Source organism: Bos indicus x Bos taurus, chromosome 7, assembly GCF_003369695.1.
Source record: "Bos indicus x Bos taurus breed Angus x Brahman F1 hybrid chromosome 7, Bos_hybrid_MaternalHap_v2.0, whole genome shotgun sequence".
Lineage (NCBI taxonomy): Eukaryota > Metazoa > Chordata > Mammalia > Artiodactyla > Bovidae > Bos > Bos indicus x Bos taurus.
The window spans coordinates 91,589,563-91,607,893 of NC_040082.1; the positions used below are offsets into that span (position 1 = coordinate 91,589,563).

The 18,331-nt window shown below is 55.9% G+C and overlaps 1 protein-coding gene across 15 annotated transcripts in view; it reads right to left on the reverse strand.

The window, feature by feature from the left end:
- Positions 1 to 411: 411 nt before the first annotated feature.
- The window catches only part of PTPRS (protein tyrosine phosphatase, receptor type S), a 110,953-nt gene continuing 93,033 nt past the window's right edge, over positions 412 to 18,331 (reverse strand). For 9 of the 15 annotated variants that reach the window (XM_027547349.1, XM_027547351.1, XM_027547348.1 and 6 more), the window contains 20 exons: positions 18,067 to 18,164; positions 17,245 to 17,498; positions 16,286 to 16,379; positions 15,980 to 16,195; positions 15,346 to 15,503; positions 14,861 to 14,872; positions 14,574 to 14,686; positions 12,980 to 13,027; positions 11,814 to 11,911; positions 11,609 to 11,732; positions 10,845 to 11,020; positions 10,646 to 10,765; positions 7,904 to 8,058; positions 7,516 to 7,801; positions 7,094 to 7,272; positions 6,068 to 6,194; positions 5,847 to 5,972; positions 3,055 to 3,209; positions 2,741 to 2,876; positions 412 to 1,743 (listed from right to left, as the gene is read on the reverse strand). In XM_027547349.1, coding sequence (XP_027403150.1) covers positions 1,675 to 1,743; positions 2,741 to 2,876; positions 3,055 to 3,209; positions 5,847 to 5,972; positions 6,068 to 6,194; positions 7,094 to 7,272; positions 7,516 to 7,801; positions 7,904 to 8,058; positions 10,646 to 10,765; positions 10,845 to 11,020; positions 11,609 to 11,732; positions 11,814 to 11,911; positions 12,980 to 13,027; positions 14,574 to 14,686; positions 14,861 to 14,872; positions 15,346 to 15,503; positions 15,980 to 16,195; positions 16,286 to 16,379; positions 17,245 to 17,498; positions 18,067 to 18,164 — 2,744 coding nt within the window. In that variant the 3' untranslated portion in view covers positions 412 to 1,674. The remainder of the gene's footprint in view (positions 1,744 to 2,740; positions 2,877 to 3,054; positions 3,210 to 5,846; positions 5,973 to 6,067; positions 6,195 to 7,093; positions 7,273 to 7,515; positions 7,802 to 7,903; positions 8,059 to 10,645; positions 10,766 to 10,844; positions 11,021 to 11,608; positions 11,733 to 11,813; positions 11,912 to 12,979; positions 13,028 to 14,573; positions 14,687 to 14,860; positions 14,873 to 15,345; positions 15,504 to 15,979; positions 16,196 to 16,285; positions 16,380 to 17,244; positions 17,499 to 18,066; positions 18,165 to 18,331) is intronic. The other 6 variants (XM_027547360.1, XM_027547361.1, XM_027547353.1 and 3 more) reach the window with 1 other exon arrangement.

Genomic DNA, 18,331 nt, shown 5'->3' on the forward strand with positions numbered 1-18,331 from the left:
TCTGGCTTAGAGTAGGGTCTGCTCATGAGGTGGCCTAGAGCACGGGGAAGTACAGTGCTCCCAACCCAGTTGTTCCCTCCATGGACTCAGCTCTACTGCTGACCCTTCTGAGGGCTGTGGATGAGACGGACTGGGGTACGAATTCCAGCTCCACTTCAAACCTCTGTGTGACTTTTCGTTGGTGCCTGCCCCTCTCTGAACCTCATCTATAAATTGGGTAGATTCCCACTTCAGCGGGCTGGCCCATGGTAGATACTCAGAGAGGGTCACGATTATCAACAGGAGTAACTATTATCAATGGGGCAGCCCCTGCAGGGAGCTTGGATTCTGTGTTCAAGTTCTCCAGGCTCCCAGCTTCCCCAAGGAGACTGGATGGACAGGGGCTGGGGTGACAAAGACTCCACCAGCGGCCGGGGTCAGACGATCTTCCTTTAATACAAAGTCGATATATCTACATACACAGAGGTGGGAAAACCACCCAGCTGCTTCCGTTTGAATAAACAGTGTTGAAAGCAACAGCAGCTCTGCTCTTGTACAAAGAGAAAAACTCACTTGCTCAGGGGTGGGGGTGGGGCAGAACCCCATCCTTCTGCCCCAGAACGGCCCCATGGTCCCGGGGGGGTGGGGAGGGGCCCCTGATTGGGGCAGCTTATGGCCTCTTTCTCCCCCCGGAGAAGTGGGAACCTCCGACTGTGTTCAGTCCTTCTCCTCAAGGTGGGAGATGGCGAGGGGTGCTCGGGCTGCTGGGGGCGGGGGTCGCTGCAACCTCCTCCGTGGTAGAGCCCACCCTGTGGGCTCGACAACCGACGCTGGTGGGCCCGAGTTCCCCCACTGCCCCACCCTCACCCTCCTTGATATGTCTTGAGAATTAAAAAAGAAAAAGCAAAAAATTAAAAAAAAAAAAAATCAGGAGGCAAAGGCCTTATTCTTGAGCGAGGCACACCTTTGGAGTAGGTAAAGGGAAAAAAAAAAGCAAGCCAAGGGGCAGCCTGAGCCCGCGCAGGCCCATGAACACGACCGGCACGCAAGAACGTCTGTTACGGTGAAAAAAACAGACTGTCTGTGAACAGAATAGGAATAAGCCAAGTTTTTCTTTTTAAATCCGTTGACTGTCAAATCGTTTTTGTTTCCCCCCCATTTGTTTCTTCTTTAAAAAAAAAAAAATGAAAAAAATACACTATTAAAAAAAACAAAAACAAAACGAAATGTCACCGGATACAGTTACACTGAGTTCTGAAAGAAAGCTGACTCCTGTCCCCACCCCACTCCCGCCCCCCCAGCCCGGCGACCCCCAGGCTGCGGGGCGGGAAGACTGCCTGGTAGGGAGGACAAGGGGCCGAGCTCCCAGCCCCCGCCCCCCTCTGGTTCTTGGGAACAGCCCCTGGATTGCTTGCCGCCCCCCTCCCCCCACCCCATAACCTCTCCTTGTGGAATCTTGTTTTAGAAGGGAATGAGGAATGTGCCAAGTATTGAAGGCGGCGGCCCGGCCCAGGGAGGGGGCTGAGGCCGTGCAGGGGGGCTTGAGGGGCTGCATCGTCATCCCCGGAGACCCCTCGGCTGTGGAAACGCGGTTGCCGCCTCCTGCCCTGGCCGCCGGAGGGGGTCCAGGCCTCGGGGGGCCCACCCGGCACTGGAGGCGCAGGGGCCGGTGGAGTCGGGCCAGGCCAACCTGGCTTAGGTTGCATAGTGGTCAAAGCTGCCGAGATACTCCAGTGCCGCCTGGTAGCAGAACTGATATTCATCCTGTGTGGAGAGGGGGCGAGGGGGTCAGGGCAGGGCCCCTGTCAGCGCCTCTGCAGACCCAGGGCTCCCCATCACACTGCAGAGCAGCTGCGCCCCTTGATCCTGCGCCTGTGCTGGGCTCTCCCCGTCCTCAGCTGGCCCGCAGGGTGCCACTTGGCCATCCCGGCCTCTTGTGACACTCCCCTGGGGGCTGGGAGGTTGCCACTCCAGCTCTGACTGCCTGGAGACGGGGAGCTCATGGATGCATTTAACCTAGCTTCTGGATCTGGTGGTTTCTAAAAGCAGTGACCCCACTCTTTCCTAGGCTGGGCCCCCGCCCTCACACCCTCTTCTCATCCCTGGAGTATCTCTGTGAGAACAGAGGGGGCTCTTCCACCCACTTCTGGGTCTCAAGCCAGATGCGGAACGGACCCAGCAATGGGTGCAGACACAGACTGGCTCCCCCTCCACCGGCCGGGGCTCTGACTCTGGCTTAGAGTAGGGTCTGCTCATGAGGTGATCGAGAGCACAGGGAAGTACAGTGCTCCCAACCCAGTTGTTCCCTCCATGGACTCAGCTCTACTGCTGACCCTTCTGACGGCTGTGGATGAGACTGACTGGGGTACGAATCCCAGCTCCACTTCAAACCGCTGTGTGACTTGGAGACACGGTGTGGTCCAAGCAAAGGTGCCCACTGTCAACATGATGGTGGGACTCTGGGCCTGGCTTCAGGATCCATGACCCCTGCCAGGGTCCTGGCTGAGCTGGACCTCACTGAGTCCCTGGGGCCAGGAGAGGGGACCCCTCTGTGTTCATTCCGAGTGACGCTTCTCAGCTCTGGCCTTCGGCTTACTCTTGGGTCAGGCCAAAGCAGGAGGGGCTGAGGACCTTTTACCCTTGACAACCCCGGGAGTGGGGGGTGGCTGTGCCCACTGCACAGAGGAGAGAACAGAGGCTGGTGGTGGCATCAGCATGAGGCCGGGCTGCCCTCCCCTCCCCCGCAACTCCCCCTCCTCACCTCCATCTGCACCATGGCTGGCCTCTGGGTCCGCAGCATCTTCACTGTCTGGAAGATGTCCACCACACCCTCGTACCGCATCCGCTCCAGCACGATGCTGAGCGTGATGAAGACGCCCGTCCTGCCCACGCCGGCGCTGTCAGGGCGAGTGCGCAGGTGAGTTCAGGGGGTGGGCGTGTGGGGAGCCTGGCTCAGCTGCCCAATTTCCATCCTGCCTGCTCTGAAGCCCCCTGCCCCAGGGATGGAAAGAGCCCCAGCGGGAGTGCCCAAGGCTGTGCTCGTAAAGACTCAGCTTCCCGCTACGGGCAGTTCACCTGCAGTGGACAGAGATGGGGCCATCCTGGCCAAACTGTTCCTTGGTCTTGTGCACTTGGCCGATGAAGTCAATGAAGCCCTCCCCCGACTTTGGCACGCCCTGCTCCGGCCAGTCCGTGAACTGGAACTGCCGGACGGTCCGGGACTGGCCGTCCTGGAACGGAGAGAGAGCGCGCCGGGTCCTGTTATCAAGGTCAGTGGCATCACCCTCGCCAACCACAAGCTGCACCAATGCCACTCTCCACCCTTCCTCACCCTCTGCCACCCACCCTCCTTGTCCCACACCATCTTTCGTTGAGATGCTCCGACTTCGTCTGTACCACCCAAGGCTCCTCACCATTTAACTTCATCCAGCAACACCATCTCACATGGCAATCGTTCACCCCCATCCCCCGACTGCTGCTCTCTGCACAGCTCCAAACCCATCCACCACGACCCAAGTGACACCAACACCATTGCTGTCTCTCATCCTCCATTCTGCACTGTCCCATGGTACACCCAACATCTGCCCTTCTTGACCCATTCTCCATCTCCCTGGCAACCTCCTCTCTTATCGTCTTAGAGTAAAAGAGCACTGTCCCCATACTGTCACCTCCCAACAGCACCACCTTCCACCATGGACATCATCTTCGGCCACTCACCAGCCCTATAATCTCCTATCCCTCACCACTCAAGGGCGCCATCTTCCACCAGCCACCATTGGAAATTCATCGTCTTCTACCTGTGTACTCAATACCTTTGCCTCCTAACTTTCATCATCCACTTACGGTAGTTCATAATCCTTGAGCATCTGGTGATGCTTTCTCCATTTCCACCGCTCAACCATCTGTCTCTCCAGTCCTCATCCCCATGACACAACCATCCATCTGTACAATCTAAATCTCAACCAGTCACCTCTCCAATCCTCATCCCAAGCATTCAACCATCCGTCTCTCTAATCCTTATTCCCACCACTCAACCATCCATCTCTCTAATCCTTATTGCACCACTCAACCCCTTGGATCCTCATCCCCACCACTCAGCTATCCATTTCTCTAATCCTCAGCCCCAACAATCACCTTCCATCTCTCCTATCCTCATTCCCACCACTAAACCACTCATCACTCAACCCTCCATGTATCTAATCCTTATCCCTACCATTAAACACCCATCTCTCTAATCCTTATCGCCACTACTCAACCTCTTCGATCTTAATCCCCAATACTCAACCATCCATTTCTCCAGTCTTCATCCCCAAAACTCAACCTTCCATCTATCCAGTACTCATCTCCACTACTCAACCATCTATCTGTCCATTCATCACCACCACTCATCTATCCATCTGTCCAATCCTCATCCCCAGCAGTAAACCACTCATCTCTGCAATCCTCAACCCACCACTCAACCATCCATCTGTCTAATCCTTACTCCCACCACTGAACCTCTTGGATCCTCATATCCACCACTCAACTGTCCATCTCTGTAACCCTCATCCCCACCACTCAACCACCTATCTTGCCAATACTCGCTTCCCACTACCAAGCCGTGCGGTCCATCATCATGGCTCTCTTCCGCCTTTCATTTATCATGACCCAGCGGCACCACTTTCCACAATTCATCCTTAGCAATCCACCCTTCTTCCCCTCTAAGCACTATTAGACATTCCACTGTGAGGACCACTGACGCTCCCCGCCCTCCCTCCCTCACCACTTACCTCCCCCCTCACAGTCTCTGCATTAAACGCTGCAGCCCAGCGATGCCACGTGATTTTGATGGTCTCCGTCCACCACCTAACGCTTTCTCCGATCCCGCCTTCCTCTCTCTCGGACCATCAACAGGACTGTCTATCACTGAACGTTCATCATTCCTTTTACTCTTCAAATCGTTTCCTCTTCATTTTATTCCATCTGCCACTGGCCAAACACCTGCCCTTTCCAATCTCACCTTTCTCCATCCACCGCTGGTAACCCATCACCAAGCCATGGTTCCGCGCTCTACTGGCATTCTCCATCCGCTTCTATCTGGACATTCTAGTCTCCAATCCCACCTCCTCTCATCTAAGACCATCCTGTTTACCACCGTCCTCTATCACCCAGCAGTGATGTTCACTGAGTCTCCAATCCCCCGTTCAGCCCACCCAGTGGTGCCATCCTGAACTACCCAAGCACGGTGACCAGCAGTGCTTTGCCCACCAGGGTTCACTGTCCAGTGGTAACATCTGGACTGACATTCCCATGCCCCATCATTCTACCCATGGATTCTCCAATTCTGGCACTAACTTCTATCCTCTGTCACCTAACAGTCTTCATCGGACCCCATCTAATACCTGCCCTCTCCCATCACCACGTGCCTCCGCTGGGTCTTCTCCAGCCAACACCATCTATTCTCTCCATTCTCCTCTCTCTCCATACAATGGTTCCAATTCCTAGCACCTGCCCCCCACCCCCCACTGTCTACCACTCTTTTCCCATCTACAGCGGCCACTACTTGACACCATCAACCCATCACCTTTCCCCCAGCCTTCGTTCAGCCCTCTAATGCTGCCCTCCATGGTTGCTGCTTCCCAGCTAAGGCCCCACTTACTCCCTTTTACATGATCGCCTTGGACTATGTCCCCCGGTGAACAGTGTGACATGTGCTCTGATGGGGACACCACGGGGTCATGGTCCTCTCTCCCACCTACTCGGTGGTGGGAGTGACTGTCCAGCTGGCCCACTCACTCCTGGGCGTTTGCTTCCACTCCCCAACCAGGAAAGCCCTCTCCAGACCAGGGGAATGGTGAGCTGCCTGGAGGGTCTGTCCCTGTACTTACCCGGGCGTCTGTGACCTTGAACTCCCGCAGGATGTACTGAGGCATGTTGTATTCCGCCATAGGATCCACCACGAAGTACTGGTAGCGGGCGGAGCGCTCGGCCGGCCAGTACTGGTGACACTTCTCCTGTCGGGGAGGCGGGTGCTGTGGTCAGCCCCGCCCCCACCCCACCTCCACGGCCCCTCCCTGCCCTGCCCCGCCCTGTATGGTCCCTGGCTCACCCGGCCCATCTCCCTCAGCTTGGTCAGCATCACCACGATGGTCGAGTTGTTCTCCCAGAGCATGCGCCAGAAGTCTTCTGTGGTTTCCGCCAGCGGGCCCTGTGTGGCAATGTAGGCCTTCTGCTGCCTGTGAGCGGGGAGGTGAGGCGGTGGCAGCGGTGAGTCTAGGGCCCCAGGGAGACCCAGGCCCAAGCATCATCTCCCTCCTGATCTGGTTCAACCCCCAAAGAATCCTGTTCTGCACCTGGAAAGACCGCCAGCCTCGGACTCACTCCAACTTCGCGAGGAAGCTGTGGGACTGTCTGCAGGCATCTCTGCTTTCATTCTCCGCCCCCTCCAGGGGCATTAAGTTAATATCCATTGTCTACTCAGGCCAGGCTCCCCTCTAGAGCTACATATAGCTGCCCATTCCCAGAACACCCTCCTTTGCTCAGTGCTTCTCAATCTTGGCACTACTGACAGTCGGGACTGGATGATTGTGATGGGCTGCTGTTCTGTACCCAGTGGGGTGTACAGCAGCATCCCTGGCCTCTGCCCACTAGAAAGTGTTAGTGCTCAGTCATGTCTCTTTGTGACCCCATGCACTGTAGCCCACCAGGCTCCTCTGTTCATGGGGATTCCTCAGACAGGAATACTGGAGTGGACTGCCGTCTCCTCCTCCAGGGGATCTTCTTGATCCAAGGACTGACCCTGAGTCTTCTGCACTGCAGGCAGATTCGTTACCATCTGAGCCACCGGGGAAGCCCTCAATGCCAGTGGTAACCCTCCTCTCTCAAGTCCCATTTTAACCATCAAAAACATCCCCAGATGCTATCAAGTTTCCCCTGGGGGGCAGAACTGCCCAGATCGATGCTTTTCTCTGAGAAAGATGGACAGATGTGATCACGTTCCAGCCAGCAGCCATCGGTTAAATGCATATCTAAAGAGTCTCTCCACCTCAGCTGTGACTGCATGGGGCTGGCAGGGTCTCTCGAGCTCTCTCCCAGGCAGGACCGGAGCCCCGGTAGCGGCCAGGGCCAGGTTTACCTGTAACCATCAATGAAGCTGGCGTTAATGTAGTCGGAGCCCTCCACGCCCCGGATGGGTTGTAGGCAGACCCGGGTGCTCTCGTAGGGCATGATGTTAACCAGGCGGTTCTTGAACTTGTTACAAGGCAGATTGGCACTGATGAAGCGGGATGTGTGGGCTTTGGAGTTGGCCAGCCGCTGTGGAGACGAGGGGATGACATCAGGACAGCCTCCATCTGGGGACCCAATTTCCCTGGGTCGGGGGCAGGCTGTGCGTTCTCAGCCAGAGGGCTAGCAGGGCCATGGCGGGCAGGGCAACACCAGCCCTTCTACCCTCTGGTCCCCTTAATGGGGGGGTGGAGACAAAGAACTCCGGTCTCCTGCTTAGCCCCCTCTCCCCCACCCAAGCACAGCATCCTCTACTCGTTCCTCCCCACACACCTTGAACTCGAGTTCCATGCCAGTGACGTGCTCGCCTGGCTCCACCTGCGTCAGCTTCTGGATGTAGGCGTAGAGGCTGCGGGCAGGCACCTCCGTATTGCCGCAGCCCACGGCCTCCAGCAGGGCCTCGTGGATGAAGCTGTACTGGTCCTCCGTCTGCACCATGTAGTTGCGCTGGGACCGCATGAGCGTCACGTGGCCGTACACGTCCACCGTCTTCTCCGGCTTGATCCGCTCCAGCATGGCATCAATGACGATAAAGCAGCCTGTGCGGCCCACACCCGCACTGTGGAGACGGAGGGGGCCGTCAGGGGGCACCCGAGGGCCAGGGGAGAATGGGGGACAGGGTGCAGAGGGAGCCGGGAGTGAAGGGGCGGGGGCCGGGTACCTGCAGTGGACCACGATGGGGCCCGCGTCCGGCGGGTTGCAAGTCTTGACTCTCCGCAGGAAAGCCAGGAACGGCGTCGGGTACTCAGGCACCCCGTGGTCCGGCCATGCCGTGAACTGGAACTGCCGGACCTCCCGTTTCTCGCTGGAGCCGCTCTAGGGGTGGCGGGGACACTGTTGGTCAATGCAGCCCAGCACCCACGTGCCGGGCCCAAGTTCACGCCTCAGACCACCATGTCCCTGATTTGGGTGCCCAGCTGCTCCAGGGTGTGGGGGTGTCTCCACTGCAGAGTGTCCCCAGCATCTTCGTGCACTGCTCCCCATTTCTCCCTAAACCTGCTCCCCCATCTCAGCTGATGGTGGCGCTGTCCTTCCACGCACTCTGGCCAAAATGTAGGTGGAGTCGCTCTTGACTCCCTTCCCCTGCCTGTCCACATGCAGCATCAGTCAGCACAGCTTTCAAAGTCTTTCCCAAGCCCGCCCACTTCTCACTCACCCCCTCCATGGTGATCACCTTAGTCCAGCTCACCGTCATCCATCCAGACCAGAGCAGTCACCTGTTCCCCCTGGGTGTCCCCACAATCTATTCCCTCCACAGCAGCCAGAGGGCGCTGGTGAGCACCCGAGTTATGTCCCCCGGCTCCTCTGCCCACAGCCCTCCCTGGGCTAAAAGCCAGAGTTGCCCCTGCCCCTACAACCCACAAGGTTCTGCACCTCCTCCCATCCCCTCCCTGCCCTCACCTCCTCCCACTCTCTGCTCCAGCCACAGGACTCCTCACTATTCCCAAAACACGCAGGGCCTTTGCCAGGAATGCCACCCCCAGATCTCTGCAAAACTCCTTTCCTCACCAACTCCAGGTCTTCCACTACATACTCTACTGTGTAAGATTCCTGGGGTTTTTTTCATATTTGTTGTCCACTAGACTGTAAGCCCCACAAGAGTGGTATTTGACACACAAGTGTCTGCTTAATGTGTGAATCAACTGAAAACCCTTACTCTTGTCTTTTTACTCAGGTTTCTGGCACCTGTGCCAGGCACAGGCTCTATGTAAGGGCACGTGGCTGGCTGCCAGGGAAACACAGTGGTGCCAGAGCACCTCTCTCTCCCTACATGACAATAAAAAGTGTCCCCAGTCTTCCAAGGCACTAGAAATAAGAATACACAAATGGCACCCTAATGAAACTTACAAGCCTTTGCATAGCAAAGGAAACCATAAACACAACGAGAAGACAGCCCACAGCACGGGAGAACATATGTGCCAACCATGCAACCAAGGGGCTTAATCTCCAAAACAGATAAAGAACTCATTCAGCTCAACAAAAAGCCAACAACCTAACTGAATAATGGTCAGAAGATGTAGACATTTCTCCAAAGAAATACATCAAAACTCTACAAATTCCAAGGGATGGAGAGGATGCAGAGAAAAGGGAACCCTCCAGCACTGGCGGTAGGAATATTAATTGGTACAGCCACCACGGAGAACAGGAGAGGTTCTTCAAAAAACTAAAAATAGACCTACGTATGATCCAACAATCCCACTCCTCGCCATATATCTGGAAACAAAACTCCAATAAGATACAGGCACCCCTATGTCCATAGCAGCACTGTTTACAACCGCCAGGACACAGAGACAATCTAAATGTCTGCTGACAGATGAATGGATGAAGACGTGGCACTTAAGTACAATGTACTACTCGGCCACAGGGAAGAATGATCTAATGCCGTTTGAAGCAAAACGGACAGGCCTAGAGATTATCATACTAAATGAAAAAAGTCAAAGACGCATACGATAAAAAATACCATGGTATCACATGATAAAAAGTCAAAGTATCATATGATAACACTTATATATCACATATGCTATCACATATAACACTTAACATATGGTACTATATGCAGAATCTAACATACGGCACAAATGAACTTATCTATGAAACAGAGACTCGTGGATACAGAAACCAGACTTGTTGCCAAGGGGGAGGGGGTCGAGGCAGGGCTGGAGCGGGAGACAGGGGTTAGCAGACAGAAGCTATTATCTATACAGAATGGATAAACATCAGGGTCCTACTCTACAGCACAGGGAACTACATTCAATATCCTGTGATAAACTATGATGGAAAAGAATATCAAAAAAATTGTGTATACATATAACTGAATCACTTTACTGTACAGCAGAAGTTAATATTGTGAATCAACTATACATCAATAAAAATAAAAATATTCAAAGTGCCCCCAGACATCGCCAAATGTCCTCTGAATGGCAAAATGCTGCAACCGAGAATCACTGAGTGAGACACATGGAATCATGTGCTGGACAGCAGTCATCAGTTAAATACATAGGTGAAGATTCCCTCTACCTCAGCCCCAACTGCCCGCTCTGTCCTCCATCTAAGGCTGGAGGCCCCCCTACTGCATGGCCAAGAACCTGCCATAAACCCAGGCTGGGTGAGGGAAGGGATCAAGACTGATCTCGGGCTGGGGGCTGGTGACTGCCGGTGAGGGGAGGAGAGGTTCATTGCTAAGCTGGATTCTGCTGGTTTGTCCTGCTGTGGCTGCAGACAAGAGCCGTTCCCCTGAGGCTCAGTGTCCCCATCCGTAAAGTGACCGCTTGAGAATGCACCCAGCCTGGGTCAATGTGGTTTCTCTTCCGTCCAGTGGGGAGTTCCCAGGGCAGAAGCTCATCTCCCTTCTCCACCCACCATCGCCCCCTCCCACAGCCCCCCGGTCCCATCCGGGCCCTACCTTGTGCAGGGAGAACGTCCTCACGCAGAACGTGGCCAGCTCGATGGTGTCCAGCAGCGTGACCTGGATGAAGCCGTAGGTCTCTGTGCCCCTGTTGGGCCAGTACTGGTCGCATTTGATCTGCACCAGGTGAGAGAACACAGGTGAGCATGGGCCGGGGCCGGCGCAGGGCCTGGGGGCCGCAGGGCCCAGGCCTCACCCGTGATTTCTCCTCTAGCCGCGTCATCATAACAATGGTGGCCGAGCGCTGCTCCCACACCATGCGCCAGAAGTCGCCGAAGGTCTCCGGCAGCGGCCCCTGCGTGGCGATGTACGCGTTCTGCCGCCGGTAGCCGTCCACGTAGTTGGCATTGATGTAATCGCTGCCCACGATGCCTAGGCCAGGGGTGGCGGAGAAACTAGAGATCAGTGGGGGTGCTCTATCCTTCTAGGCTGGCTCCACCTGGTCCACCGCTTAAAGGAAGCCCTCCGAGACTGCCCCAGTCTATCCCCAAGGAAATCATGGCGCATATACTCCACGCTTTCTCTGCCTCAACATTACTGCCATTTGGAGATAGACTGTTCTATGTTGGGAACGGTCCTTTGCATCGCAAGGTACTGAGCAGCATCCCTGGCCTCCACCCTCAAGATGCCAACAACACCCCACCCCAAGCTGTGACAACAAAAATGTCCCCAGACATTGCCAAATGTCCTCTGTGGCGAAGCTGCCCTGATAAGAGCTACAGATGTAAAGAATGGATGGAAATCTGTAGTGGACAGCAGCCACCAGTTAAATACAGATGCTAAACTTCTCAATGGCTTCTGGGTAGGGTTGGACCAGGCCTCAGTTTCCCTACCTATCTCCTAGCTAGTCCACTCTGGCCTGGCCCCCCTGGCCAAGAGGAGACATGGGGTCTACGTGTTCTCCATGGAATGAGGACAGGCCAAGGCTGCTGGGGAGGAGCCTGGGACCCCGCATGCTACCTTCGATGGGCTGAAGGATTACGCGGGAGTGGTCGTAGGCGATGACGTTGGCATAGCGGTTCTTGGGCTTGTTCACTTCCAGGTTGGAGTGCTCCCACGTGAACTGCTGGCCCGGGTCAATGGACTATGAGAAGCAGGACGTGGGAGATGTTAGGGTAGGCATCTGTGGGCCCCAGGAGGGTGGGAGGTGGGGGGGCTGGCTCACCTCATACTCCTGGGACAGCTTGAGGCTGTCGTTGGCCTTGAGTCGTTCTGTGTGCTCCGCCATGTCCCCGATGGGGATGGGCGGGTGGCTGAGCATGCCTGCAGGGAGAGCAGACCCGCCCATGTGGCCAGTCACTCGGGGGGGCCAGGCCGGGGAGGGGAGGGGACTGGGGGTGCTCTACGGAGTGAGTCTGCGATGGACGAGCTGCGGGTTAGAGGGGGTGGCGGGGAAGAGGAAGGTTTGGGGTGGGCCCCATGGGGGCGAGGAACCCAGGCCTGGAGGGAGCACTAGGTGGAGTCTCCCCCACCCTCCCCAGGCCCCCCCGACAACCAGCTGGGGAGGCAGGTGCTGGGGGAGGGTTGCCCCGCAGGACTTTAAGCTCCTAGTGCCTCGTGGCAAGAAGCAGGCAAGTGACACAGAGATGAAGAAGCAGATGTGGCTGGCTGAACCTTCTGGAATATTGTCCCCCTGGTGAGGGCGGGAGGCCCACACCCCGTCTGCCCCCTTGGGGGTCGGAGGGACCAAAAAGTCCTCTGCCAGGTGGAGCTGAGGGGCCGGGGAGGGGATGCACGGGGTATGTGTTTGTGGGATGATGGGGTGGGCGTGGGTGCTTCTTCCCCATCTTCAGGCCTGCCAGACTCCTCTCTCCTGGGGGCCCAGCGGCCACGCATGCACACACACACACACACACACACACACACACACACACACACTCAGCAGCTACCGGGAGGGAAACTGACAGCTGTGCGCCAGCACCCAAGCACCGGTGTTAAACCTATAGGGACTTGCCAAGTTGACTACTGAAGAGCTGTTTGTCCCGAGTCCCTGGGTGCTGCCCCAGGGCCCACGTCTAAGAGGGCTGAGGCTGGTGTCTATTTGACTGGTGGGTCCCCCTGCCTCTCGCATGTATTTTGACACACACCTGTGCCCTGCATCCCTGCTCCCAGCCCCGTTCCCTCTCCTCCTGCCTCTCTCTCTCTCTCTCTCACACACACACACGCAGTCACAACCTGCCACCTTAGAGCCCAGGGGACCAGACCCCTGCCCCCTTTGAGAAGCCAGCGCAGGACAGGTGGGCGGAGAGAGAGGAAGCCGGATGGAGAAACCAAGGATGAAAACAAACAGGAGCGAAAGGAAGCCAAGAACAGAGAGACACCGGAACTAACTTTCAAAGTGAAACCCCGGCTCCCTGAGGGGGCTGCTGAGGCCTGAATCTGCAGAAACAGCAAACAATAAATAAATGAAAACACGCGGGGGAGGCGGCCCACCTCCCCCCATCCCTCGCCGGGTGCGCGCACAGCGGTCGACGGACAGATAGATGCAAAGGGCGGAGCAACTTCAACGAGTGAGGGACACACGGCCGCCCCAATCAGAGAACCCATGGCAGCGGCTGGGCATCGCCTCAACTGGACACTGGCGAGTCCTGATTTTCAGCCATGACTTTGGCAAGATCTCAAAGCTTTTAGGTTCTTCTATCAACCTGTCATCCCCGCATCCGGCCACCCCTGACCAACCTGGCCTTGGGTCCCTTGTTGGGGGTCAGCAGAGGGGATTTTAGAGGAGAAGCGGGATGGTGAAGGAGAAACTTGGGGGCAGGAGAAGAACATATGGGCCCATGCCATGAGCTGTAAGGACAGAGGCCATCAGTTGAACACACACATTTAAAATTCTTATCTGGATGGAAACAGAATTGACATAAGCTAGTCCAGAGACAGAAGAGAGAAGAGACTACAAGGGATGCCAGGAGACTTTTCATGATCGCCTGTGGAGGGCTGCAGCCATCAGGTAAATATAAATGATCAAAACCCTCATTTGGAGAAACGTGGGACTAACGTGACACAGTCCAGAAATAGGAGAGAGAAAGAAATGTTAGGAGAAGCGTGCAAGACGATACACGAGCCTGTCAAAGCCCCCGTGCTCTCTTCTCATGGAGGACTGCAGCCATCAGTTAAATGTTTAAAAATCTCCATTTGATTGGAAACAAAAGTTAACAGGAAGCAGTTCAGAGACAGAGAGTGAAGATCAGGGTGTAGGTAGAGAACAGCAGATGTCGCCATGCGATGAGCTCATAAGGAGAGAACAGCAGCCCTCAGTTAAACTGCAAATCCCTTAATTTGGTTAGAAGCAGCTGGCATGAGCCCATTAAGGAGGAGGAGGGGCGGGGGGCATGAAGGGGGCATTGCACATGAAGACGATCAAGGGCAGGGTCCTGATTCAGTTCTCCCACCACGTGTGGCAGGGGACTCAGCAGAATCCTCTTTCATCTACGGGGGACTATAATGAAACTGGGAGAGCATGACCATATGTGACCACAAAAGCGGGGAGAGAGAGTGTGTGGTGGAAGTGGAATTTTTGCTCCTTGCTAGGGGCGCTTCCCCGGGGAGGGTGGAAAAAACCCAAACACCCACCACTGAGTGGCCTTAAGACTAGAGGTGTGAACAGAAGCAGAGCTTTTTCTGCCAGAAGGAATTGAGGACTCAGAAAATGTTTGCTTCTGTCTTTGAAGATGTCCTTTAAGCTCCTGGAGAAGACAGCAGCCACCAGTTGAATGCAGCTTCTCAAAAATCTCCCTAGATTGTAAGCACCATCAACCCCAGGACACCCCCAAGCCCAGAGCCTCGTAGGAATCGGGACTGAAGAACTGCATCAGGCACAGTTCAGTGGGGGCTGGCAAGGATCCACCAAGGGGGCCGCTTCATCTCCCACTGTGCTGCCTCCCTCCCATCAGTGCGGTCCCCGGCGCCCGGGATAAGCACATACCTGGCGTCTGGAAGTTAATGCGTCTCATTTCCACGGGGTCCTTGGGGTGATGGGGGGCGAGGTCGGCGTTGTTCAGTAGGCATTTAGTGCGGGGCTCAGAGTCCTTTCGTTTGCTTTGTGCGAGCAAACAGACAGAGACGTGTGACCTGGCTGTACGTGACTCGGGTTCCCACAACCAGGCACAGACACGTGCAACGGTTGGAACAACTAGGTTCCCGCTCATCCCGTGGGCGAGGTGCCACCCCAGCCCCTGTCCTCAGCCTCCAGAGGGCAGGACCAGTTCTTACCTATCAGGCTTGCTGCTCCCGAAAGCAGACACAGGTGAGAAGGAGGGAAAGAAGACAGGTGAGGGCAGGCTGGCCATCAAGAGCCTGTTCTATGACTGTGGATGGCTTTCTTTCCCCCTCTGAACCTTGGTCTCCAGAAATTGGGGCTAATCCTTTCCAACTTGGGTCTCAGCCTTCTAAGCTGGGACATATCCCACGTGACCTCGTTTAACAGGACAAAGGGAGTGCCCCCCCCCCCCCGCCAATCTTGCACGGGACTTAACAGGAGTCAAACCACTGACCAGGTTGGAATGCCAGCCCTGCCATTTCCCAGGCTGTGTGACTTTGATCAAGTGGCTTAACCTCTCTGAGCCCTGTTTTCCCTGTCTGGACCACAGATGGCTTCTGTGATCATTCTCAGAGACAACCTTTCCCTGGATCTTTCCAAACCTCCCACCCTTAGGAAGGCCTCCCTCCTGTCAAGCAGGGACACGCAAGGTGCTCACTTCTTGTAGAGCAAGATGGCAATCACTATGCAGATAATGAAGACCACAGCCAGCACGGGCCCGATCACCCAGATGAGCCCCTCCTCGCCGTCCACGATGGGCTGTGGGTCTGGGTTGTCCAGCTGGAAGGGGTCTGAGAAGGGGCTGGCTGCAAATGTCTACAGAAATGGGGTGGGGGAGACTTCCATCAGTGCCCACCGCCCTCACGGTGGCCAAATGGATCTTCCTCAAACACAAATCTGTGTCCATCCCCTACTCTAAACCCTCCTATGGCTTCCAAGAACACTGACCACAGTGGTCTGGCCCTGGCCAATCTTCACTCTTCCCCTCCTCCACTCTGTTTCAGACACTCTTAGGTCCTCTTTTTCTTCTTGCACCCCAGACCTTTGCACGTGCAAACTCCGGGATGCCTTTTCTTTACTGAACTCCCATACATCCATCAAAGCCCTCGTTCCAAAGTCCTTTCCTCTAAAAATCCTCCTGCTTGGGATTTCCTCAACCTCAAATCCTCCCCTCTGCTCAGCTCTGACCTCAGGGAGCTGGGAGGATCTGCGTCTGGCTCTGAGGCCAGGGCTCCGGGGACTGAGGCCGCTCCAGGCACTCTGGATGTGGGCAGACACCATTCGGGACTTACGGGCTCACTCTTTTGCAGCACAGCAAGCACAAAGAGGACGTATCGGTGGCCGGGCTCCAGGCCCCTGTTGTCAAAGCCTCCGTACTGCTTCTGGTCCCCAGGATGGAAGGTGTGTGGCAGCACTGAGAAGCGAGCCGCGATGTAGGGCCGGGGGACCTCCAGCTGACGCGAGTGCCTCAGGCTGCGCCTCTGCAGCCGTGCGATGTCCTGGATCAGCTGTGGGAACAGAGATGTGGGCTGCTCAGAACCCAGCTGGGAGCCACTGGGCTCCTGAAAGCTGGCACGTGTCTGGGCCCAGCCCCTTACCTCCTCCAGGTCCATATCCTCTGGGCTGCCCAGTGGGGTCAGGAACTGACCACCACGAGATTTGCGCAGTGGCACCATCACAATGAAGTAGTTCCTGGCAGGAGACGAGAGTCACAGAGGGCTGTCTACAGTCACGAGCAAGGGATGCTACTGGGCTGAGTGAGGGCACCACCCCTCTCTGAATCTTCCCTTCCGTTCACACCATGGGTGTATGGCCCAAGTCACGTAGGACTACAGTTTCTGATTCAAGCCTCCAGGATTTTGATCATGTTGTACCTTTTGCCTAGAAAGCCTACCCTGGGCAATGACAGTTGACCCTTCAACAACATGGAGGTTAGGGGGTGCCAACCCCGGCTGCACAGTAGAAAATCCACATGTAAGTACAGTTGGCCTTCTGTATCCATGGTTTTCCATCTATGAATTCAACCAACTGTGGATTGTGTAGTACTGTAGTGTGGACTTGTTGAATAAAAAAAATATGCATATAGGTGGGCCCCTGCAATTCAAACCTGTGCTGTTCAAGAGCTAACTGTATACTTCTCAAATTCCCATACATCCTTCAAAACCCCAGCTTCCACACCCATGCAGTCTCGTAACTCTCCATTTCCCCCTGCTTCTCAGAGGACTCCTCTCCTTGCATGGGACTCTTAGCCTTTGTGCTTCTCACTGCCACACCATGGGACTGAGCTTGTCTGTGTCCAGCTCTGTCTCCCCATCAGTCTGAGAACCAAAACTAGCAGCAGGTCGGGCCTGCCGGGGCGTGAGAGAATGCTGAGGCCACGTTCAGTGGGGACATCTATGAGAGGCACCGGACCTTCAGGGCAACCACATGAAAAGGCACCATGTAGTCTCTGTTTTACAGACCAGCAAGGGAAGTGGGGTACTGAGAGGTCAAGCAGCAGTCACACAGCTGACTGGGGGAGGGATGCAAAACCCTGGAGCGGGTGGGTTGAGCTTACTGGACAGGCACGGGGCTCTGGCCGTCTGGCAGATACACCACGATGAAGCCATCGGAGTCGGGCTTGGGGGTCACGCTGGGCTTCGAGCTGAGCAGGTTGAAGGCGGTCCAGGCCGTGACTGTCTGCTGGAGGCCGCCCAGGCTGCTGCCGCGGTTGGTCAGCACGAAGTTGTAGAAGGTGTTGGGCTTGAGGTGAGTGATGAGCTTCTTGGTGGTGCGGCCATCCACGTCCAATGTGAGCCCATTGTATTGGATCTGTGGGGCGAGCCGGCTCAGCAGAGCTCTGGGTTGAGCCCTGGTCCTCACCGAGCCTGGATCCCAGACTTAGCCTGGACCCTATGATCTGTGACCCCAGACTGAACCTCGATCACAGCTGTAGCCCTAATTCCAAGCCTTGACCCCAAGACTCAATCTCAACCCCAGACTGAGCTCCAAACCCAGTTGATTCTCAATTCAGCCGAATCTCAACTCAAAGTTCCAGTCCTTAAAAAGTCCTGATTCCACACTTTGGCTTGACGAGAGACTGAGCCTCAAATCCTAGCTGATCCCCAGCTAAGCCCCAGTTCTGACCGAACCCTAATTCCTCCACTGAACCACGACCCCTGCTGAGTCCCAACTGTGCATCCCAATCCTGACTAAGCCCCGAACCCAGATTGAACCTCAATATCCCACCCAGTCACCAGTCCAGTTGACCCCCTACCCTGACTCCAGATGGCACCCACACCCTGGTCAAGCCCCGCCCCACATATACTCTAACCCCGGCTGAGCCCTGCCCCACACACACCCTAACCCCCCGTCTTAGATCCAACAGGAGGCTGCGCACCTTATATGGGGTGGGTGAGTTGTAGTTGTCTGGGAACTCCCAGCTGAGCAGGACCGATGTCTTCATGATCATCTTCACCTTGAAGTTCTTGGGTGAGACTGTGCCACACAGCAGCAGGTGGGAGAGAGCAAAGGAGAGATTCCCATGAGTGCTGGGGGGCTGGGCACAGGTACGGGGTGGGGTGGGGCGGCCCAGGCGCTCCCTGTCGTCCGCTGTGCCCGTGGCCTTACTGCCTGGCCCTGGCCCGGCCCTGCCTGGCCCTGTC